The sequence below is a fragment of the Pseudorasbora parva genome, chromosome 12 (assembly GCF_024679245.1).
Source record: "Pseudorasbora parva isolate DD20220531a chromosome 12, ASM2467924v1, whole genome shotgun sequence".
Taxonomy (NCBI): Eukaryota; Metazoa; Chordata; class Actinopteri; order Cypriniformes; family Gobionidae; genus Pseudorasbora; species Pseudorasbora parva.
Genome location: NC_090183.1, coordinates 43,638,506 through 43,663,219, shown reverse-complemented (window position 1 = coordinate 43,663,219; position 24,714 = coordinate 43,638,506). Strand labels below are relative to the sequence as shown.

The 24,714-nt window shown below is 37.2% G+C and overlaps 1 protein-coding gene across 4 annotated transcripts in view; it reads right to left on the bottom strand.

Moving 5' to 3' along the window:
* Nucleotides 1-24,714, bottom strand: part of esyt1b (extended synaptotagmin-like protein 1b) — a 56,745-nt gene that overhangs the window by 18,392 nt on the left and 13,639 nt on the right. For 3 of the 4 annotated variants that reach the window (XM_067460429.1, XM_067460430.1, XM_067460428.1), the window contains 25 exons: nucleotides 21,487-21,542; nucleotides 21,261-21,381; nucleotides 19,778-19,942; nucleotides 19,430-19,512; nucleotides 19,036-19,084; nucleotides 18,185-18,274; nucleotides 17,849-17,944; nucleotides 13,870-13,941; nucleotides 13,683-13,769; nucleotides 12,039-12,188; nucleotides 11,713-11,829; nucleotides 11,376-11,552; nucleotides 9,367-9,452; nucleotides 9,226-9,274; nucleotides 9,042-9,131; nucleotides 8,850-8,945; nucleotides 7,885-7,956; nucleotides 7,711-7,797; nucleotides 7,489-7,635; nucleotides 2,984-3,090; nucleotides 1,858-2,011; nucleotides 1,599-1,775; nucleotides 1,432-1,514; nucleotides 921-969; nucleotides 633-722 (listed from right to left, as the gene is read on the bottom strand). In XM_067460429.1, coding sequence (XP_067316530.1) covers nucleotides 633-722; nucleotides 921-969; nucleotides 1,432-1,514; nucleotides 1,599-1,775; nucleotides 1,858-2,011; nucleotides 2,984-3,090; nucleotides 7,489-7,635; nucleotides 7,711-7,797; nucleotides 7,885-7,956; nucleotides 8,850-8,945; nucleotides 9,042-9,131; nucleotides 9,226-9,274; nucleotides 9,367-9,452; nucleotides 11,376-11,552; nucleotides 11,713-11,829; nucleotides 12,039-12,188; nucleotides 13,683-13,769; nucleotides 13,870-13,941; nucleotides 17,849-17,944; nucleotides 18,185-18,274; nucleotides 19,036-19,084; nucleotides 19,430-19,512; nucleotides 19,778-19,942; nucleotides 21,261-21,381; nucleotides 21,487-21,542 — 2,550 coding nt within the window. Of the gene's footprint in view, nucleotides 1-632; nucleotides 723-920; nucleotides 970-1,431; nucleotides 1,515-1,598; nucleotides 1,776-1,857; nucleotides 2,012-2,983; nucleotides 3,091-7,488; nucleotides 7,636-7,710; nucleotides 7,798-7,884; nucleotides 7,957-8,849; nucleotides 8,946-9,041; nucleotides 9,132-9,225; nucleotides 9,275-9,366; nucleotides 9,453-11,375; nucleotides 11,553-11,712; nucleotides 11,830-12,038; nucleotides 12,189-13,682; nucleotides 13,770-13,869; nucleotides 13,942-17,848; nucleotides 17,945-18,184; nucleotides 18,275-19,035; nucleotides 19,085-19,429; nucleotides 19,513-19,777; nucleotides 19,943-21,260; nucleotides 21,382-21,486; nucleotides 21,543-24,714 lie in introns of those variants that run through there. The other variant, XM_067460431.1, reaches the window with a different exon arrangement.

Below are 24,714 nucleotides of genomic sequence, written 5' to 3'. Positions count from 1 at the left end.
AACTGATCACCGGTGCAATGAAGCGCTGTGGGTTATTAACTCAACGATACGCATATGACATTAATCAGATGTTTACATAAACTTAATATGACAAACTTAATGTTACGTCTTTTTTGTTTTTAAAACGTCTGTTTGAACTGCGCGCGCTGAAGCTCGACTGGTGCAACGACGTGAACTTGACTGATCATTAATTAACTCAACCAAATACCGCTATATAATATTACTATATAACTTATGGCACAAAAAGCTGTGAATACATAAGCGGACTTGACTGCTTGTCATGAAGGTGGACTCGCTCTTCCCTCAACAAACGCACAGAAACAACAATCTTTTACAGCCATGTTCTGATTATAATTTTTTGTAACTTATACGTTAGACTTGTGCTGCACATAACAGTATTTTCCTTTTCGAAGTAATTCCAATATTTCAAGCAATTCAACCCATCATGGCGGACAGCACTTAAGTGTCGCAGAAGGAACACATTATCTATTGGCTTGAATAACCGGTTAAATGTTCTTATCGGATTGATAACATCCAAAATCGCCATATATCAGCCGATAACGATATGTTGCTGTAATATTGTGCATCCCTATTCCCTAATAAAATAAAATAATGTCAGGTTTAATAATGACCTTTTGCAGTCGTTCAGGTTGTGTTACTGTGGGCAGCCACTCCAGAATCAAATGAACACGGCCATGTTTGACATCACTCAGAGAAAACCACTGACACAGAAAGAAAACACAATGGAGTTAGCAAAACTAAGAAATGTTTTATCATTACACAAATACATTTGTAAAATACCATTAAAAATTTAATGGTACACTTTCTCACCACTAGTAATCCTCTGTAAATGCCAATTTAAGACAATAAGTCTAAATCAAATCACTAAGAGAGAATGAGGAGAGAGATGATATACTCACTTTGTCAGTCAGCTGGGACTGAATGATCTCCTGTAAGCTGATCTTCAGCCTGTGGACACACACACACACACACACACACACACACACACACACACACACACACACGATCAGTCCATTACACGAACCAGCATCATGTCAACAACATGCCAATGCGTTTGACTTTGATCCGCATAGCAGTGTTATTTAATTATGATGTATATACTATTATAGAATTTATCACCGTGTTGAATAAAGTGCTATAAAAAGACGTAGCCTTATAGAAATTAGCTTTTATTTATACATTTATAAGGTTTAGTAATTTTGATAAATAAAACTTTCATTTGTATTCCTTTTTAATATTTCTATTTAGATTTATTTCCATTTTAGTTTCAGAAATTTTAGCACTTCTTCTTCCAGTTACATTTAAAATTGTACAAGTTCACATTTTAGATGCAATATTTATTTTTGCGAACACAAAGCATTTTGTAGTAGTTTTAGTGTTATTTAACAATAACAACGCTGCCACACACACCTCCCCAAAAAGTCGTCTTTGTCCATGTCCTTGTCGAAAACCTCCACAATGACATCAGAGGTCGGGCTGGAGGTCAGAACCAGCTGGAAAAAGCATTGATCACATGATATTATATTTAAAACCATTTTTAAAATCAACTAAAAGGACATCTGAGGACCTAAACCCACCTCATACATCTCATTCCAGGTGGGGTTGAGGTTCTCCTTGATCACATGACTCTTAAAGGTCGTGTCTCCGATTTGGATCTTGACATACGGGTCGCTCTTCCCCTTCACCATCCCACCCATCATGTTGTCCTTCGCAACCAGATCTTGAGCCTCCAGCAGGTGGAGGCGGAGCACGCCCTAAAAAGCATTACATCTTACCATGTTTGCATTTATTCGCCATATCAACAACGCCATCATCTGTCAGCCTAATATTACTAACCTCTGTACCAAAGCTGGGATCAGGGCTAGTGTGTAAGGGTCGAAGGTCAACTGAACTGGACACTTCCGTGACCTCTGGGACTTCCTCCTCTTCTGGGACGGACACAGAGGAAGTCCTGCTGACAGGAGACGGTGGGACCTCTTCAATACTAGACCTAAACCCCCCCGAACAAACACAGACACACACGCTAAAGTCAAAGGAAGTTTATTGTTAGAACTTACATAACCTGTAACAATATGAATATGAAACATTGCTCCTTTTAAACATAGTATCAATAAATGCATACTTAACAGTGCAGTGGAGTATAATCAAATAAATACATACACTTAAATACAGTTTTCTATACAACATAACTATTACATTAACCAGCGATGGACTTCAGGGAAGACATTTTTCAGTTTTAAGAGAAATTACGAATGTAATAGCTATTTATTTGATTTAATTAAAAAAACTTCAGTTTAAGGCACTGTTTATAAAAGGGTTATTTCAAGCGATTAGCATATGGCTTTGTTTCAGTAGAAACCCTGGAGTATATTAAAAAAATATATTATACAATTTTTTTAAAATACAAATTGAAAGTTAAGCTTCCAAAGGCATAAACTGAAAACACGCCAGACTGAACAGGCGCTGTGAATGCTTGCCGCGAGCGCTGACGCTTTACCTCAGCTCTTATCACAAGAGCTCATTCAGCTCAATGAATGTAATCTGACTCCTGCAGCGTTTGTGCTGTGACTCTCGCACAGCGGCTAAATCACATTATATTGAACAGACACGTTCAGTTTTTTAATTGTAGTGTCTGTTCTCTAACTGAACTGATTTTATGAAAATGAACGCAGTGGGCAAATTATCCAGTAATCCAGTAGCAGTGGCTTTGGGAATGACTTCACAGGGCAGCAAAGCATTCTGGGATTTGTAGTCTTTCATCCCCATGAGACAAAAATACATATTCTTTCTTTTCTCAGTCTAGAAAGCACCAAATAAAACATTAATTCTACTACATTAATGACCCAGTTTAAATACATATTCATCTTCCTAGCGCTGAAGTACCCCTTTAAATATAATCTAGATTGTTATGAGGTTGATATGTTTGAGGGCTCTTTGACATGTGAAATCCTCGTCCTCTCACTTTTGCACTAATTCCTCCTGCCGTCGTCTTCTAACGCTGGACGCTTCAGGAGGTTTCGGCTCTTCATGCTGGTCTTCAGAGCTCTCCGTCTCTTTAGGGCAAAGGATCTACAACATAAGACAACATCTTATCACGCCATCTCAGAGTCAGACAGCTGCCTTCTAAAAATCAGCATCCTTAGAAATAATGATAGGAAAAGCACCGCCCCGCATGTTGACAGGATTGGTTACATATTTGACATGTTAACTTTAACACCCATCAAATTTTAGCTGTGCCTAACATATGCCTTTAAATTTTAATACTTCACAGTAGGGATGCAACAATACAATTAGTCCATGGTTCAATACATACCTCGGTTTGTAACCACGGTTTTTGGTTCAGTTCTGTTTTTTGCTATTCTATTCTTAAGTGACAGGAACAGAAAAAGGTTAAGGAGAAAATGTTTTTATTGTAATACTCTTTCTTTATTTTACTTAAAGGGTTACTTCAGCGATTAGCATATGGCTTTGTATCAGTAGAAACCCTGGAGTATATTCAAATTATTGTGCTTTCCCCCCTCATATCCCCCTGAGACGAGAGATTTATGCATTTTATTTCTGGAAAAATTCCTCCTATGATGCAAAATGACGATTTTTGCATCATAGGAGGAATGTTTGCCCAGAGGCTAAAGACTACAGCAAGCAGAGGGAGCTATTTCCGCATTTTTTGAATCTGCGCATGGGGGATGGAGATCACACTCAGCTTGCAGGGAGAGCTCAGCTTGCAGACAGGATCATTTAAACGGAGCTATGGTGAGCAATGTAAGTCTTTTAACTTCTCAAATTCATTTCTATGAAAGTTAAGCTTGCAAAGGCATGAACTGAAGCGCGCCAGACAGAACTCCTGTGTGAATGTATGCCGCGATTGTAGTCGCGATTACCTCAGCTCTCATCACTCGTGCAGTTAGTGCTCAGTGCTGTGATACTCGCGCGGTGACACTCATTATATTGAACAGACACGTTCAGTTTTTAATTGTAGTGTCTCTAACTCAGTCACAGTAATGAAGTTGGTGGCGTTGGGAATGGCCTCAGAGGGCAGTGAAGCATTCTGGGAATTGTAGTCTTTCATCCCCATGGGACAAAAATACATTTTCTGTCTTTTCTCAGTCTAGAAGACACCAAATTCAAAAATAATTTCACATTTCTACTGCATTGATGACCCAGTTTAAATACAGATTCATCTTCCCAGCGCTGAAGTACCCCTTTAATAAAAGACTTGAAAACCCTTACTTAAACTTAAAACTTTACTTAAAAAAACCTTGAACACATTCACAGTGCATTGTATAATATAAAATAAATATATGTAAAGATTTACAGTGGTAGCTCAGAGATGTACATTAGCATTAACTGTAAGTATGAAATTGAATCAATAAATGTAGGCTGAAATTAAAACTACATAGTCTTCAATATACATTGATTAAAAGCTACTGTATTAAAGGTCTTTATTTTATTTATTTTTTTATTAACACAATTTTAGAGGTGAGCTGTCCCTTAAAGGACAAGCGTTCACTAGGCTGCGCTGCTGTCAATTAAAGACCTGCTCACATCTCATATATAGAGACAGACAGTGAAAATCACTTTAGAAATAACCGACTTTGTTTATATATTTTAACCTTGTGTGTATTTGACAGTAGTGTTGTCACGATACCAAAATTATGACCTCGATACCGATACTAAATCGATACCACGGTAAAAAAAAACTAAACAAAAACAGATAATATGATTAATATGACAACATTACTTATTCATTGTTTTATTTTTTTTTACTAAAAATTCACTTGGCCAGCAGTTCCTGCCCTGGTTTTTGACCATTGCTCCTCTTATTGCTATAATAACGGCCAGTGTGAACATCCTTACAGAGATCATCATTATCATTCACTAACCTTTCACTTCTCAACAGGTTAGGATGACCAAAATCTTATATCATGATACCAGTAATTTAAGTTTAAGTTTTTTTAAGTGTAATTTTATAATTATAATATAGATTTTTAATTGTATCTTTGTTTGTTTTAAAAATAATCAAAAAACGCAAATTACAAACAATATGACAAAAACAGAGCTTTATTTTTCAGCTTCATTAGGTCTATTTAACAGCAAGTCAAGAAAGAAATTAAATAATCAAATATAAAACTGCTTTCATAGTCTTCACTCTATAATTTAACAAACTGATTCTTAATAAATATATATTTAGTTATATGGCCAACCATGTGGTGGTTTTCTATTTTTCTTTGGTGTTTGACATTAACCACACAGAATGTCTGTATTAAGACCTGTACGGATCTAATTACCTCAGCTCTACACGTTCACCAAAGACATATCCGACTGTGTTTACCTGAATGCTCCCCAGACCGTGCGTTTTTACATATGTTTGACCATTCAAACCCAAATAATAATCCGCAAAAGAACTTAATGGCGATCGCATGTTTGTTGTCTGAAAGCCGTGAGCGCGCGCTTCAGGTCAGAGTCCGGCAGCACGAGCACGTCCCGTGCCGCATATTTCTGGTGCTTTCTTTATCATGCACTGCGCCTATATTCAACTCTTCTCTTCTTTTCAGTTTCAGTCAGTGTCATGTCAATCTTGAGTACCTATAGAGTAGCATTGCATCCTGCATATCTCCGCAAAGTCTTTATTTTTTTAATAATTATATAAGAAAGATGCGCTGTTCCGAGTCTTTCCGAAAAAAGCCGAGCGGGTGGGGGCGTATCGTGTGAGCGGAGCTAAATAATGACGTGTGCCAGCTGCTGCTATTGTGTTGAGTCGAGTGCGTCGTAAAGCTGTGTCATCCCTAACAGCGGGAAAAAAACTTTATTCAAAATAAAAATATGGCTTTTAATCAGATACAGCCATACATCTATGATCCGGAATCAGACCCAGAGGCTGCAGTTGAACAGGAGCAGCAGCAAAAACGACTAGAGCAGGACGTCTCTATGTGGTACAAGTTATACACTAACTATATAATATGCTTAGCGGCTTGTGTTATTTACATATTTATACTTGAATTATATCGTCGTATTTTTGTCTTTGAAGGTGTACATGAAGTGCAGTTGTGCACGTGTGTGTGTGTGTGTGTTTACGCGTGGTTTGTGTAGACAATTGTAACGTTATTAAGCGGACTGGTTTTGCACGGCAGGCTAAGTTAGTGTTTACATAGAAAGACACGGAATAGTAGCGCATTTGAATGAAGAAGCGCGCTTATTTAGTCCAACATATTTCCCCACTCTTTGTGTATTGTTGTTTGGAGTGCTTTTACAATACACAAACATAAAGTTACACATATAGTGGCCAGCTAAACAAATGTACACGCACTACACATCGCATGCTCCATTGATCAATTTCTATATATAGTAATATATATAGTAACTATACGTGATCATGTTTGGGCTACTTGATGAGCATAGGCAAAAACACAGACATTTGAAGCAGTCTAACTCACCGCCCGCGGTTCTAACGTTGGGACCTTTATCGTTGGGACTGCTCCATCCTTCAGCATTAGGCGATCGGGAAAATCCGGCGTCAAGCTGGGCCTTGTTTATGAAACAGTCGGCACCGAAATGCAGCGAACAGATATAAACATTCGCGCAACTCAGTTGCTGATCCGGAAAAGCAAATTCCATCCACTGTTGCCTTAACGCGGGGTTTTTGGGGAATCTGTGCAGGACTGTCTTGGTCTGGCAACCAAAAACGCACTTTTTGATGTCATTGTTAATTGTGCACATCACCTGTGCAGCGCAGCCTACGAGCCAGCGCTTTGATGGGCGTAGGCTGTTGCTTTCGCTCTCTCCCTCCCTCTCTCTCTCTCACGCTCTTCCGGTAGAATTGAGGCCCATACAAGGAAATTCCGCCCCCATTAACGTTAAAGGGGACGCATGATCGCAAAAAACTTGCCGAAACTTATGACTAACCGGAAGTAGTATTTTTGACAAAGAAATACTCCCATCAAACGTCCACCTTAACTTTTGAAACTTTGTCCATGTTTAGTATGGGATTACAAGTCTTTAACAGTGGAAAAAGATCAGTATGCATGAAACAGCATTTCACCCCCCCTTTAATGTTTAGTGAACGGCTGAAGCAGAGCTCTGTACACACGTCCTGACACCTGCTGTCGCACATCCACGCAATTTAAGAAACACAGCTCATATAGGCGCTGTCCTCCTTAAAGTACCGGTACTAATAAAAGTCCATATCGTACCGTTTGTAAGAGCAGGGTATCGCAATACTTTTCTAGTACCGGTATATCGTGCAACACTATTTGACAGTATTAGCGCAGTACGACTCCAGTAATCACGTGTTTGATAGGCTTATGATAGGAAATAAATGCAATTCACCAGCGTGTATTGAACCGTGAATGCCGTACTGAACAGTTTAATATTATATTGAGTATTGTGGCATCCCTACTTCACAGTAATAGTTTTTACTGTATTCTGATCAGTCTTACTGAAGATGGAATATGCATGTGTGTGTTTTACCTTGAGTTGAGCTCTGAGCAGAATCTGACTCTGAGGTGACGCTCCATCCAGATCGAGCCACTGGTCCAGCAGCAGATCGGGTTCAGAGAGGAGCTCTTTGATGGGAATCACCACAGATCCCAGAGAGAAATCCCAATTGTGGGACAACTGGTGAGAAAAAGGGAGGTTATAAGGTGGTTGGAAGTCTGATAGTGCATACAAATGCTGTTTGTGAGTTCTAACCTTTACAACAAGGTTTTCATTCAAAGGATCTCGAACCAGAAAGTGAAATGCCTCGTCCCATTTGGGAGAGCTGCTGCGCTCAAAGACCTACATCACAAGTAAAGGAAAAATGTTTTTAGCCACATGTCATCGACCAAACAATTCAACAGTCTGAGTGTAAAAGCAGTTTCTCACTGTGGTTTTATGAGAAGTTCTTCTCAAAATCAGCTCAGCTCCAACTTTAGGTTCCTTTCCACTCTTCTTCAACTAAACACAGAGAACACAGAAGACACTGTGGGTAAATGCAGCAACTTTGCATTAGAATCCTTCTAAAACAAACGTTCAAAGTTTAGGGACTTTAAAGGGGCCGTGACATGAAAGAGCAAATTTTCCTTGATCTTTTTAATTAATTCATATAGGCAATGATGTTAGCCAATCATATACACTGAAGTCTGAAGACCGCTTCCTGTCGGCGGATGAGAAACAGGGTGGAAAAATGTCAAATTATTCAAGTGTATTTGCCAAAAATCATTCAAATTTAAGGAATATTATCATAACACATTATTTATAAGTTTTTGGTTACACAATAAACTGTATTTAATTTAATTCCCATTTAATTCATAGTCAGGAGGAAACACTAAGAAGAGTATTTGACATATTCAATAAAGTATCAGGGTTATAATAGTTAACTAAAACCATTAAACAATATTCATTAGTTGAAATTAAATAAATGTTAACTGAAATAAATAAAAAACTTATTTGAAGCTTTAGCTTAACCTGGTATAGTTACTAAAACAGAAATACAAAATTATAAAAACTATATAGATATAAAAAAAAAAGAAAAGTAAATTGGGCCCTTTCATGTATTTGTGCTTGAACGGTCAAAAACACAATCATGTCGAAATGTCAGTTGACATGTATTCAAGTAACAGTCGGTTATGTAATGCTTTAAATTGAACTAAACTCCTTAGACTTTAGTCAACTTAGTCTAGTTTTAGTCAACTAAATCTAAAGTAGATTAAAACTAAAAACAATTCAGAGGACTAAAATATGACTAAATGCCATTTTAGTCAAAAGACTATGAATAAAATTAACACTGCTCTCTAGGAAAAGAGACTTAAAGAGATCTATTTAAGAGATGTAATTTGTGTCATACTCACAGGAAGCTCATGTGCGCGCTCCACATACACAAACAGAAGAGCGGCAGTCGGCACGGTCTTATTCGCGTATGAGCACTTTGATTGGTACAGCAACACCTGACGAATAAAGCACCCGGTTAACCAGTTACGTTTCATCAGTGTATTTTCAGCACAGACAGAGATTGGTGGAGGATAAGAGGCGCTTCTGCCCACCTGCTGTAGTTTCTCTGGTTGTGTTAAAGTGGGAAGCCATTCCAGAGCGAGATGAACACGGCCACGCTTCACATCGCTCAGAGTAAACCACTGCCACACAAACACAGTCACAAGAGGATATATGTATGAGTATCTTTATCATATATATATATATTACTGATGCACATATTCTCATATACTCAACCTCATTAATGTATTGAGAGCTGATTATGTCACTCAGATTCATCTTCAGCCTACAAGGAAAAACAATATATGCCTCAAATGATGCTAAAACTAAACAATGCTTAAGAGTTATTCTGGATTATATTGACAGCAGCCTTCTTACCTGCCCATAAAGTCATCTTTCATGTCCATGTCCTTATCAAAAATTTCCAACGTCAAATCCTGACCAGGAAGCTGAGTCAAAACCACCTTCAAAATAACAGTGAGAAATGCCAGGTTAAAACACTTATCGTCATAGTGCCAAACAATCAGTTGCAGCTTAAATAAAGAAAAAGCCAAAGACTAGCATACTTCATCATTTGCAGTACATACATAAAAATAGAATGTGAAACAATATACAACAATAAACATGTCATGTTGTTGTATGACCACATTAAAGGTCCCGTTCTTCGCGATTCCATCTTTCAAACTTTAGTTAGTGTGAAATGTTGCTGTTAGAGCATAAATAATACCTGTAAAATTATAAAGCTCAAAGTTCAATGCCAAGAGAGATATTTTATTTAACAGAAGTTCCCTTTCAAAGCCTACAGCGAACGGCTGGTTTGGACTACAGCAGGAAGTGCAGGGATGTAACGACGTCACTAGAACCGTTTGTTGACTAACCCTCCGCCCACAAGAACACACAAAATAGGGGGCGTGGTCTCGTTGCTCTCCCACGTGGAGAAGAGCGCGCATTTAGCGCTTGCATCTCCCCGTTATGATAAGAGGCGGGACCTTTCCGGGCAAAGTGCGCTAAGCTGCTGTCCAATCACAACACGGGAAGCGCTGGCCCAATCAGAACTCGTTACGTGTTTCTGAAGGAAGAACTTCATAGGACAAGGAAATCATCAGGCCGTTTTTAGGACAGAGGAAACAGCGCTGTACAGATAAGTAAATTGTGTGAAAAATACTGTTTTTTTACACGCAAAACATGAACTCATGTTATATTGCACACTGTAAACATAATCAAAGCTTCGAAAACACGCGAAGAACGGGACCTTTACGTTCTTAATTCAATTACATATAGATATGCATATTTAATTCTAATAAGTGGTATCCAGAAATCATTTTAGTTATAAACAATAATATTTTTTTTTAAATAAAAATTTATACAAGACGTCTTTTAGCAGTCCAATGAAAAATGATTCAAGGAGGATAATTTTAAATTGTGGCTCAGATCACTGTCATTCAGATGTTTGGAACAATTTCTTGTGTTTTGAAAGAAGAAAATGAATACTTTTATTCAGAAAGGATGCATTAAATTGATCAAAAGTAAAGAAATGTATAATTTTAAAAAATATATAGAAAATAAAAAATTTCAATTTCTAATATTATTAAAACAAATTCTGAACTTTCTATTCATAAAGAATAAGAAAAAATATATATACCGTATTTTCCGGACTATAAGTCGCATCAGTCAAAAAATGCGTCATGAAGAGGAAAAACACACATAAGTCACACTCGACTATAAGTCACATTAGGGCAGAAGCAGAGCAGGAGCCGCGCGCGAATGCGTGCACCCGCTTGCAACCACTCGCTGTGCATAATCGAGCAGAAGAAAGTTTGAAGTGAGTGAGAAACTTGTGAGGGACTGGCAAAAAGCAGAGGTTACTTTAACTGTAATGAAGAAAACAAAGAAAGCTAATGGCGGACTGTAAGCAAGATGGCCAGAGCTGAAGGAACGAGTCCACAGACGCTTGAGCTCTGTCAGGAGAGGCTCAGCCGCGCGAGACAAACGCTGTGTGAATCGTTCTCCGCTGCATATTTTACTACCTGCAGTTTGTAATTTGCAGAATAAGATTTTCTTTATGGGGGCATTTTGTTTGTGTTCAGTCTTTCTAAGTTGTTGTCTTTCAGTTAATATTTCAGTTTTTTTTTCTGTTTTCAGTTTTTTTTTTCAGGGGTAGGCTACAGGAGCAGCATAGAGCGCCCTCTCGCGGCTATATGTTTATTCTTGTCAGTCAGTATGAATTAAATTTAATATATAAGTCACAGGACCAGCCAAACTATGAAAAAAAAGTGCGACTTACAGTCCGGAAAATACGGTAGTTTAGTGTAGAAGAATGGCAGCAGGTCATTCAGGATTGATTCAGTCAAGATTTGATTTATAAATACATGTTCTCTTATTCCCACCTCATACATCTCATTCCAGGTGGGGTTGAGGTTCTCCTTGATCACTTGACTTTTAAAGGTTTCTCCTCCAATTTGTATCTTGACATACGGGTCGCTCTTCCCCTTCACCATCCCACCCATCATGTTGTCCTTTGCAACCAGATTCTGAGCCTCCACGAGGTGGATCCGCAGCACCCCCTGCAGGAACAACGAGCAGATCATTTTACTTTGATTTCAGGGGTTGGATATAAACGATCGGACCATCAAAGAATGTTGTGTCAAGAACATATTGTACTTGTGTGGCTAATAATATTAAATATTAATAGCATAGCAGCATTAATAGATGAGATCCGCACACCTCAGTAGCGAAGCTGGAATGGGGCGTCGTCTTCTGTGGACGTGAGGCAGAGCTTCTCGAAAGAGGGTCACTGGAGAGGAGGGAGGAAGTAACAGCGGCTTCATCCATCCAGAGAACCTGCAGGAAATTACATCAACACAAACCTTGTTTCCAAAGAAAGTTGTGAAATTAACTTGTGTACAAATTTGAATATCTCCATCTCATTTGTTCAAGAAAACAAAACTGTTACTTTCTGAGAATTGAGAATAAAATATTTGCATTAAATATGGAAGCTGGTGCAATCATAAATCATACATTTTATGGTAGAGTGTGTCAGATGAAGTTACCCTGAGAACTGTGTTGATGTGGATGCGGCTGTCGGAGCCAGAATTCTCAAGATTAAACCACTGATCCAAAGTCAGCTCTGGACTCGAGAGAAGCTGGGAAACAGGAATGGACAGACTTCCCAAAACCTGAACACGGTCATTATCCTTCACCTGAAAAAGAGAGCGCGTCAGTGGAAAAATGGCTTAACATAAATGTCAACCAGAACAATCCTGGAAGACTTCACATCTGAACCCTGTTTACACCTGTATTGGGAGCTTGTATATGTTCATACTAGGCCTGCTCAATTATAGCAAAAATAACAGTGCTGCAATGTAATCCAAGTTGACAGACAGCCATACAATACGAACAAATAAACAAATAACAAAAAAACCTTCAACAGAACAAAAAAGACAAAACATACAACAGAACAAAAATGAAAATTAAATAAATAGTGCTTTAGGTTTTTCAGGTATTCACATAAATAATAGCCTACAACAGAATAATCAAATGTAAAATAACACTTTTGTATACATTAAACATAGACTAATCCTTACTGAAACTACAGTTTATTCATTCAAGAGCAGTGTGATTTTCTCTTTGTCTTTTGTTGTGTGATTAACATTAATGAGTGCAGATAATTTATTAGGCTGCTGTCACTTTAAGAGCTAACGCACAGATCCAATATACTGATACACACTCACTTTTTCTCAGTGTTTACATTCACTTAAGACGTAACCGACTGTGTTTAAGAGGATACTGACCAAAACGGCATTTCAACATATTTGTGTGTAGGCTGTTTAAGCGTATAGCCGTGTATCTGAAGCCCATCTCAGAGCGCACAGGAGGCCGTCTGGATCTCTTTTGCTTTAATAACACTGATGTAATGCTATGCTGAATGCAGTCTACTATTGGTAAACTGCATGACATGCTTGATAGTAAACACTCAATTATTTGGAGGTTTAGTTTTGCAATGTTTAAAGTTCTCCTTCTAAAGTAGGATGAACGAAAGCAGCATACCACTGTGAAGGAAAATATGGTGCACTGGATGGAATGCAGAAGTGGTACAATAATCGTTTTACCTCGAATATCTTGTTTTCATTATCGTTGGAAGCCAAAATTGAAATCGAATTTGAAATACGAGTAATTCATAGACTATAAAAAATATGGACGTAGTGTCCACGATGTCATCCATACATTCTGCAGAGCAGTTTTGAAGCCTCGAAGTCGGCCGTCGCCATCTTGGCAGCATGTCACCGCACATCACTCCCGGAAAATGGGCAAAGAGGCGGGACATGGCTGTGGGTGGAGCGTGATGACTAACAGACAGCAGACAACTGACAATCCACCTGTCAATTTAAGGCTTTATAATAATGTAAACAAATTAATTATTAAAAAAAAATGCACCCCCTTCACAGTTGTCATGAAGGGCAAAATTTGCCATATACACCAAATCGACAATTTGTACCAGGCTGTAAAAATGTTTTTTTTTTGCTGTAAAGTTTTTTCATTTTAACATGGGGCTCAAAGAGATTCTGCTCCCTTCAATAAATTGCAGTTTAAGTTGAAGTAAGGCTTCAAGAGAAACTGGGGGAGGTTGCTGCTTGGATAATGTGCACAGCCCTAGTTGATACCGGGAGTAAACAGGGCAGATGATGTTAGCATACCTGTACACTAATGTTCTGTGTGCTTGGATCTCTGATGAAGAAAGTGAACGCGTCCTCCCACTGGGGGTTCACGGTATTCCAGCAAATCTAAGAAGGGAAATAAGTGAGTGAGAAGAGCAGGTCATATGGGAACGTTTGGTCAGCACAAGAGGTACCATCTGCAATATTTGCAACGTGTGCCTCTTACCCGGCTGTCATGAGTAACATCCTGCACTGAGACTTGAGCAATCGGATTGGGATCCTTTTTCCCTTTTTTCATCTAAAAATAGAGAAACGGGTACAAACACACTTAAAAACAAACATATAAATAGCATATGAATGATAGTTCATTACCATTTTGTCACCAATATGATTAGGTTTCCAGTTTAAACTAATAAAAAACTGAACTATTTATAAATTAGGTTAGTAGACAATTATGACGCACTGCTGTTTAAAGGATTAAAAAAAATAATCGAACACTCACCAAGGCTGCATTTATTTGATCAATAATACAGTAATTTTATTCCAATTTAAAAGCAGTGTATTCTATTTAAATATATTTTATTCCTGCGATCCAAGCTGAATTTTCAGCATCATTACTCCAGTCTTCAGTGTCACATGATCCTTCAGAAATCTAATGTGAAGATTTGCTGCCCAAGAAACATTTATGATTATTAACAATATTGAAAACAGTTGTGCTGCCTAATATGGAAGCACGTTTACACCACAGAGTAAAAAAACAAAAAGGTAATTGCAACTTTTTATCTTAAAATTCTGAATTCTGAGCTTATATGGTCACAGTCCTGACTTTACAACTCACACAAAGAAAAAAAAACATGAGTTATACATTTGGAAATGCGAGTTATACAGTCTGAAACACGGCAAACTCACAAAAAAAAATGATTTTTTTTTTATTCCATGGTAAAAACAAGCTTCCATAGCTTAATATTTTTTGTGGAAATCACAATTTTTCTTTAATGAATAGAAAGCCATCATAAGTACGTCAAGATTGTATTCGTACTACAGGTATGCATACTTGATTGAATGCACTTTATTGATGTCCAAGAAGTAGATTCTTTGTCAAATGCAGTACGTTACTTCAGATGCAGCCTTTTCCTTGTAATGACAGAGACTTACAGTAAGTGCATTACTGTAAACACAATTTTTGCTTGAGGAGGAATCTATATTATCTATGATCAACGGTAGAGCCTAACTCACAGTGAAGTCAGGGCATTCCTTTAAAATCCTCTGAACCGCAGCACTGTAAGCTTAAGCACGCTGGGATATTGACTTGATGCAAGTGTGTACATGTTTCAAAAGTTTTAAGTATCAGTGTGTACCTCTAAGTGAACTCTTTTGGCATTGCACTTCTGGTAAAATATTCTAGATGCGGGAAACGGTGCGAGAGCTTTCACAGAGTGCTCTCTCATGAGCTGAATAAGATATATCTAGTGTTACATTTAATAGTTTCTCTATATGGCTAGAGTCCTGCTTTTACTCTTCTTCAGAGTGGGCGGCAGCCAGTCTGCTGCCAAACACAAAAGGGAAACGGCAGGTTGTGGGTAACCAGAAGCATCTACACACACACACACACACGTTTGCTTGTTTTTTCTACCAGGGTGGGACTTTCCATTGACTTCTACTGTTTTTAAACTGAGCTAATGTTTTAATTTAACCCTCACTGAAACATTCTTGCATTTTTTGATGTTGATTGAGACATTATTTGGTATGTTTATTAAGCCATTTACATTGTAGGGATTGTTGGCTCGAGTCCACATTAGGCTGATTTCAGGCAGCAAAACCTGACCCACATACACTACCGTTCAAAAGTTTGGGGGTTGAAAGTTTTTTTTAGGGGGAGAAAATGATTGCATTTGTAGAGCAAGGATTGCATTAAATTGATAAAAAGTGACATGTTACAAAATATTTATATTTCAAATAAATGCTGATCTTTTGGACTTTCTATTCAGCAAAGAATCCTTTAAAAAAATATTAGTGTCCAAAAAAATATTCAGCATAATCAACATTTATTAATCATCAGAAATGTTTCAGCAAATCCTCATAGGATTTGCTGAAGGATCATGAGACACCGAATACTGGAGTAATGATGCTGAAAATGTAGCTTTGAATCACAGGAATAAATGACATTTTAAATGATATTACAATAAAAAACAGCTGTTTTAAATTGCAATAATATTCCTGTGACACTCACACATTATTTTGACATGGTCATGGATGTTAATTTGATTACCCCTTGTGTTCAACGGTGCACGTCTCCTTACTGCCCCTATTTAAGTTCATGCACGGTTGTTTTTCATGCTCGGGTATTACGTCAAGCCTTGGTTGTGGATGCTTATCTCTGGAATATTACAGCCTGTATTGATTTACCCCTGCCTTCTTTGTTGTGCTTGTGTTTACTAGCCCACACTTGTGACAATTACACAATATTACTGTTTTACTGTGTATTTGATATTCTTCTTATTTCTTAAATTCTCACTATTAACTAGTTGCTTATTAGCAAGCATTTTACTGGGATATTGGCTTTTTATTAGTACTTATAAAGCACATATTAATGCCTTATTTTGTATGATCATATTCTACATCTGTAGCAAATTAGCTCAAAGGAACATTTTCTACAACATCCCTTGCCCAATACCTAAGTTTAACAACTACCTTACTTATGATAAATTATAATATAATTATTAATAAAGCAGCTATTAGGGTTTATTGAGGCAAAAGTCATAGTTAATAGTTAAAGGGGGCCTTTATGCCCATTTTTACAAGATGTAAAATACGTCTCTGATTTCCCCACTGTGTACGTAAAGTTTAAGCTCAAAACACTCAACAGATCATTTTTATAGCATGTATAAATTGTCACTTTTTGAGGGTAAGTAAAAAAATGCATCGTTTTTGTGTGTCCCTTTAAATGCAAATAAGCTGCTGCTCCCTGCCCCTTTCTAAAATGTAGGTTTAGTGATGTCACTAACCCATGAAGAAGCTTGTTGTAGTCCCAACCAGCCGTTTGCTGTAGTCCTTAAAAAGCGATTTCTGTTTGAGCGCCATAACTTTTCAGATGTTGTTTATGCTCAAACATGAACATTACACACTAACTAAAGTTTAAAAAAGGGAAACATATTCAATGACCCTTTTAATTGGACCCTAAACTAAAATGTGACAATTTCTCCAATTGTACCAAAATCGTATCAAACCGTGACACTAAGGGTGTGTTCACACTTGTAGTTCGGTTAGTTTGGTTCATTTGGTCCGGACCAAAAAAACAAAACATATAGTCCAGGTCCGCTAAGCGTTCACACGGGCATTTTTAACAGCGAACCTAAAGTTACCGAACCAAAGGCACAGGGAGACGGTTAACAACCTGATTTGTCGGCTTATATGACGTAGGAGCTGCTTTCCAAACATTCAAAAAAATGCTGTGTGCTGATTAAACGCGATAATTTTATGCGTGTACATGTGGCATTATTTTTACCAGCTGAGAACTCATGAAGACCTCATAAAATTTTCAAAACATTCAAAACTGCAGCAGGATTTCCTCCAATGTGCAGAAAAGAGACGGCCGTTCTGTCGTCTGTACCAACTAATGGGCAACAGGTCCTTTGATAAGAAGAACCAGGTTTGCTTTTTGTGCGTTTTTCTAGCATTTTCCAAACATGCTCGTTTGATCAAGTATTGATGAGGCACCTCCTCCTTGCTCCACGTTTGCCCTCTAACGTTAAAGTTACTCATTTTGTATACACCGATCTTTCCGTGTCGTCAAATCAGCTGACTATGCGTCGCATCTTGTGACATTACGTCCGGGTTTTGGTCCGTTTACATGTCTTTGGTCCGTGTTGCGTTCATATATCAATCGAACCGCACCAGAGTTCGTCTGGAAGCGGACCGAGACTCATCTTTTTAGCGCTCTCGGTCCGCTGGCAGCGTTCACATATGTTCAAATGAACCGCACTAAACGAGCAACCGCACCAGGGTTCGTTTTAATCCAACCAAACATGACAAGTGTGAACGCACCCTAAAATTGAGGTGCGTATCAAACCAAGACTTCTGTGTACAGTTACACCCAGTCTATGGAATGTGCCCATAAAACATGAAAACCCAACATGCGTTTGTGTGTGTGTGTGTGTGTTAGAACAAAGAGTGCAGCAGGAAGAGGATATGAGAGTATTACTCACAGGAAGTGCCTCAGCCTTGTCCAAATACACCACCATTACGGCTGCTGAGGGTGGCTTTGCTGTTTTACTCACCACACTTTCATTTCTCTTCAGAACCTGAGAGAAAGAGAGAGAAAAATGTATGGCAAAGTAGGGCATAGAGAAACAACTGTAAGAAATCCTGTTTGCCATTGCTCTGTTTGTCAAGTGTGTAAAGTAAGCTTTTTATCTCATTTAAAGATTCCTGGGTTTTGTTAAAAGGTGGAGTAGATGAACACTGTTTGCACGTGTGGAAAACATAGCACGCCCATTCCCAAGAAAACCCCTGTGTTCTGTGTGTGTACGGTGTTGCAAGACCTCTTCCAGTCTTCCTGTGTCGGCTTCTAGTTTCAGCCATTCCAGTCTGAGGTGAACCCGTCCTGTAGTGGTGTCCTTCAAAGTGAACCACTAAGAAGGGGACATTGAAACAGCAAATAAACACCAGTGCAAAATGCTAAAAGACTGGCATAATCAAATACAAGGTAAAATACACCAATGTTCAATAAATAAGCTAGTCATTAATTGCAAAATAAATCCCTATAGAGTGATACAAAACTGAATTGGGTGAAGATCACCTTGTCAGGGGAATATTTTGGATTATGCACAACTTTTATGATGCACTTTTTGGAGCTTGAAAACCTCAGGCTCTATTCATTCCCAAAAGCTTGGAAGAGCCGGGATATTTTTAATATAACTCCAATTGTGTTTGGCTGAAAGAAGAAACTGATATACACCTTAGATGGCTTGAGGGTGAGAAAATCATGGGATCATTTAAATTTTTGGGTGAACTAACCCAAGGACCCATCAGCCTACACTATCTAAAGTTTCATGACAGAACTATATAAAGCCATTTCAGCTTTATAGCAAATACTGAGAATAGTTAGTTACTGATAATACTACGAGGGATATGAAGCTAAGAGGAAATCAGAATAATAAAGCTTTACATTATTCAAATATTTGACTGCAGAATGCCTTGATGGACAAATAAGCCTCAAGCATTCAGTCGTGACAATTATATAAGAAATGCCTCATAAACCACATTTACCTTGTAATACCAGTGTAATAACCCTTGCCATTACAAATTAGTGTCCTCATAAATCTCTCTCTCACACACGCGCGCACACACACACACACACAACTGGAATATTAACTAATAAATCTTTGCTCACCTCATCGACTATTTTGGATTTCTTCACAATTCCCAAGTCTAATTTTGTCCTGAACGTAAGTGAAAGAGAATCAACACAAGGATGAGAATAGAGATCAGCAAACAATAAAAACACAAATCATGAGTTTATGGTAATGATAGCTTATGGTATGACACTATATCTAATGTTCAGAATATCTGGAACAGATATACGAAAAAGTACATTTTTCAGAAACCTCTGGAATAAAAGAGTTTAAACACTTTAAAAAAACAAGATTTCCTCAATGTAAATCGTTTTTAGTGCAAGAAACCTTGACTAACATTATAAGCATTATTCGCTTATAATGTTAAAACACTGAAGATATGACTCCTTTGAAAGAATAAATGAGAGGAGATGAAAAGCAGTGATATGGTACCTGCCCAGGAAATCATCTTTGTCAGTATCTTTATCAAACACTTCCACCTCTAGCTCCTGACCAGGCACTTCGTGAACGATGACCTGACAGACAGACAGACATACACACACACACACACACATGCATGAAACACCAAAGACACACCAACATTAACAGTATGGGTAACCACTGACAAAATGTGGCGTAAATGGTTCGACATTTGAACACACACAGACACATATGACTTCATCACATTTACATCACACATCAATATTACGGTGGCTTATACAAAACTTAAAAGCTCAAATCAGTCTTGAAAGAGTTGCTTCTTTTGTTGATATTATGATGTGCTGTCATTTTAACACCCACCTCATACATTTCACCCCATTTGGGATTGAGTGTGTTGTCCAGATGCCGGGATTTGAAGGTTTGCGGCCCGACTCGGAGCAGGGCGTACGGGTCAGAAACGCCCGCCACATAGTTATCCTTCGCAGCCAGACTGTCGGCCTCCAGCAGGTGAATACGCACAACACCCTCGAAGAGATAAAGTAATGAAAAGATATGAAAGAATGCAGTTCAGTACTGCTAAATAAAAATAACAAATGACATGGGATCATTATGTTTTAAGGAAAGTGATGCTTTAGATACTTGTAAGCTAAAACTGTGGAAGAATATTTTAAATTACACAGCATCAGTGGTGCAGAAGACACATCTGAAGTGTTATTTACACACTACCTCTCAAAAGTTTAGAGTCAGTAAGGTTTTAGATTTTTTTTGAGGTTATACTTTGGTTTGGTTTGGATGAGGGTCAGTTGCATGTAATTATGCTTCATTTACTGTTATTACTATGGTAAGTACATGTAGTAACATGTAACTATGCCACCTTAAAATGAAGTGTTATCCGAAATGAATACTCATATTTATATTTGGCAGTGGCTATTTCGATAGATGCTATTTACACTAACTGAAAATGGTGATATATTCTAGTTACACCATGTAAAAGCAGCAGTACTTTGCAATATGTGTAAATAGTAATTACATGCAATTTATACTTTATTTTGACAGATACAAACTACTTGCACCTCAGTATTTTTGTACATTAAAATGATGCAAAAATAACAGTGTAAATTATTATATTTATTAAAATTATTAATTATTAAATGGATGCCGCCTTAATGGGACTATAAAAGCCCTCCCTACACCGAACCCTAACCTTACCCAATAAATGCTTTTATTAGTATTAAACACTATTTCCACTTTTAGAAAATGTTCTTAATTATTTTTAAATTAAATGCCTTTCCCATGTGATATGTGATCCGAAAATGGAGAAGAGCGTGCTTGGCAAAAGTTTCGAACCTTGCGTCAAAACCTAGATCCTTTAGCCTTACGCTTTACTGACTGCACCACTGAAAACGTTGAGATACGCACAATTTTTAAAAATCTTGTTTGGCCCAACCAGGCATTGTTAGGAGGAGCTAGTACGAATAGCACCAGCCAACAAGGCACGCTATGTGCACTTGATTTAAATAAACACTGTTTATATTTTCCCTGAACACAGCACATACCGAACCATGACCCTAATTTTAACCGTTACACACAATAAATTACATTTTAAAATGTATTCATAACAGTTTTTTTTAAATCTCAGTTTCTCATATTTCAGTTTTTACTTTTTTTTGATAAAATAAATGCAGTTTTGGAGACTTCTTTAACATTAACTGAGCCCAAACTTTAACTGTAGAGTAAATTTAAACTGCAAAAACCAAAGTATCATGTATTTGAGTGTTTTCCTCATTGTATGTTGATTCCAAAGTGTATAAGGTACGTGTTTGTGTGTGTGTGTGTGTGTTACCCTGGGCAGCGGGCTCCTCAACTGTGCCACATGCAGGTCTGCCACTAGAGGAACAGTGAGACGATTGGGCAACACCAGGAACGATGCAATCGCGTCCATGATCATACTGTCTGTCATCACACTGAGAAACAGAAACAGGGACAGAAAGTGTGAAAGAGATTCAAAAAAAGAAACAGATATCGATGTTGAATAAAATGATATTGAGCGTGTAGTGACTGAAACTGACTTGAGCCCTGGAATGTCCAGCAGGTTGGTCAAACCAGTCCAGTTAATGGTCAGTTTCTAACAATAAAGAGGAAGAAGATTACATGATTCTATCAAAACTAATTCAAGCACTAATGAAAGAATAAAGACAGTGAGGATCAGTACAAACTTGCAAGGAGACAAATACAGAACATTTTAAAAGTTCAACAGAGCTTCGAAGAACCCAGGAGGGTTTCAACATCCTCAGTTAATGGATGTTTCCAGGAACTAATAATGTATTTGAGCTGAAGAACCTAGACTTAGATTAGGCCTTAGTTCAATTAGGACATTTAAGAAGCTTTTATAAAAGTGCCTTAGGAAAAAAACATTACTGCTGTGCATCTTGAGACAAAACTATGGCACTGACATATTTTAAGATAAGCAGTTCAAGCTTTCAGTTAAAACAGCTCAAATATGCATTTTAGTCTGGGACTAGATTTAAAGGGTTAGATCACCCAAAATGTTAAATTATCCCATTATCACCCAAAATGTTCAATTAACACAATCAGAGTCATATTAAACATTATCCTGACTCTTACCAGCTTTATAATGGGAGTGAATTGTACCATTTTTTTTTAAAGCCCAAAGAAGAGCATCCATCCATCATAAAAGTGTTCCACACAGCTCCAGGAGGTCAATAAAGGCCTTCTGAAGTGAAGACATGCATTTATTTGTAAGAAAAATGCATATTTATAACTATAAACTATAATCAGTTTATAGTTCCATTAACGGCCGATTGCGAGTCGGGCTATGACCTCTGACCTGACGCATGATTTAAGAGTATCGTAAGCGTAGGTGAGAGCAGATGCCTCTTGTGGTTCAAACAAGAAACTCAAACCAATCCGACATTTCTCTTTTAGAAATTCTCTAAAAAATTCTCAAAACATTTGTGACCGATGTTTTGTTTTGCTCTGTCCTCTGCACTTCCGTGTTCATCTATATATCATGCATCGGGATTAATTATTGTAGCCAATTATTGTAGCCAGTGATTATAGTTTTATGATGGATGGATGCACTTTTTTGGGCTTCAAAATGCAAGGCTCCATTCACTCCCATTTTAAAGCTTGGAAGAGCCTGGATATTTTTTAATATGATTCTGATTTGGCTGAAAGAGGAAAGCCACATACACCTAAGATGACTTGAGGGTGATAAATTATGAGATACGTTTATTTTTCGGTGAAATATCCCTTTAAGTGAAACTGGGGGAATAGAGTAATATCAGAATGTTTTCAGCTCCAAAGAATCATCAAGTCAACTTCAAGAACCATTTACAGTTTCTTATAGAACGACAAAAGAACCCAAATTTTTCATTAACTCTTAAGACAGGGTATATACAGCAATCCTTAAGTTAAATTTACTACTTTTTAATACCTTTTTTACTACCTTCAGAATATTTTTTAAAACCATCACGACACTGAATTGCAAGTGTTAATCAGCGACCTTTCTATTATTTACACAGATTTTGACATATATAACATACACTAAAGAATAGATTTAGAATCGACACCAGGAGGAAATCTGTCATAAGTTATCATTCAGAGTAAAATGCATCTCAACATTCACAAAGGTTGGTTAAGGAGAAGCATTACTGCATACACATTTGATCTCAATTAATAATTGGCAATTAAATTATTTCATTTTTTTTTTCCAACAACAAAACCTGAGCAAAATTTTACATTTCTATAACTGTGATAAGTTGTTGAATTTTACAAAATACTAAAAACTAGTGCTTGTCAATCGATTAAAAACATTAACTAGATTAATCACACATTTTTTTCTGTGATTAATCACAATTAATTGCAATAAAAAATAAATGTTTTTGTACGTTTTTAATATATTTTTTAATATAATAATTTCACAGTTAATCAAATTAATGTAGAAACAACATAAAGACATTATATTTTAAATACTTGTTTAAATGGCATCTTTTTATGAATGAAGGCCAGTAGCCTGATATTAATACAGCTACTGATTTTTATTTTATTTTTACAATTATTATTAAGCTTCAAAAATATAAAAGTTTTTAATTTAAGTAAACTTAAAACAATGCTAACATAAACCCATAATAAATGTCATGTTTACTCCTGCCCTTCCTGTCTTAACAGTTAGGAAATATACAGAAATTGAATAAAGTTATCAAAGTTATATGCAGTTTGCACTGCATAAACTATAAATTAAATAGTTAATCCTTATTAAAGGTACAAAAGTTATTTAGTCAAAAGCAGCGAGTCATTTTCTCTGTTCCCTGACAGGAAGCCTTTATCGGCTGCTGTCCCTTTAAGATCAGGCAGACACGCGGATCTCACTGTTTATATACTGTCTGTGGATCGTGCCTCATTCTCTCAACTCTTTTTGTTCATTTTAGACTTTATATAAATCATTTAAGATTGCTCTTATGAGGATAGTCGTTGAAGATATGTCTTTAGAAGCAAGTCTAAAATAAACTGTAAGCCAGCCCCTTCTGTTGAGCGCGCGCGTTCTGAGATGATGCCGAACGATCACTGAATATGACGTCAGCATCAAACATACGTTAAGACGGAGACGAAAGATCTTTGATTATGTGCCCAGATATGCTAAAGCCCATATTTAAACGAACTAACGCGAACGCAGATAGAATTTCAATCAGAATAGGACACCTGATAGTCTGGAAAAATAATACTTAATTTGGAAAAAAATAATACCTCTGAGACCACATTTAACACTTTTAATGGCCTTAAATTTGACAATTTTGATTTATCACTTTTTAAAACCCCGCGGACACCCTGTAAGAATAAATGTCCTTTATTGGCACCTATGGCTCCATGAAGAACCTTTAACATCCATGAAACCTTTCTGGTATAGTGGAAAGATTTAAAGATTAAAAATGAAAGCAATAAGCACCAAGAATCCATGGTTTACAGCGAATTTATAACAGCTAAGGGGCGTTGTTAGGCACGACATGGGGCATTATAAAACTGTTACCACACAATACAAATATTAAAGCCAAAATACATAATCAATGCAACTTTCATGAAAAAAAAAATAATAATAAAAAATCAACAAACAATCACTAAAAGCTTTCCTTCTGCCGGAAAAAAAAATAGTCCCTGACCGTGAACAGCACACACGGATCTGTATAAATGTTATCTATATAGATCAGTGACAGCAACAGAAGTTACATTATTATGCCATTAGAATAGCGGCAAAGACTATCTTAATGACTTTTATATTG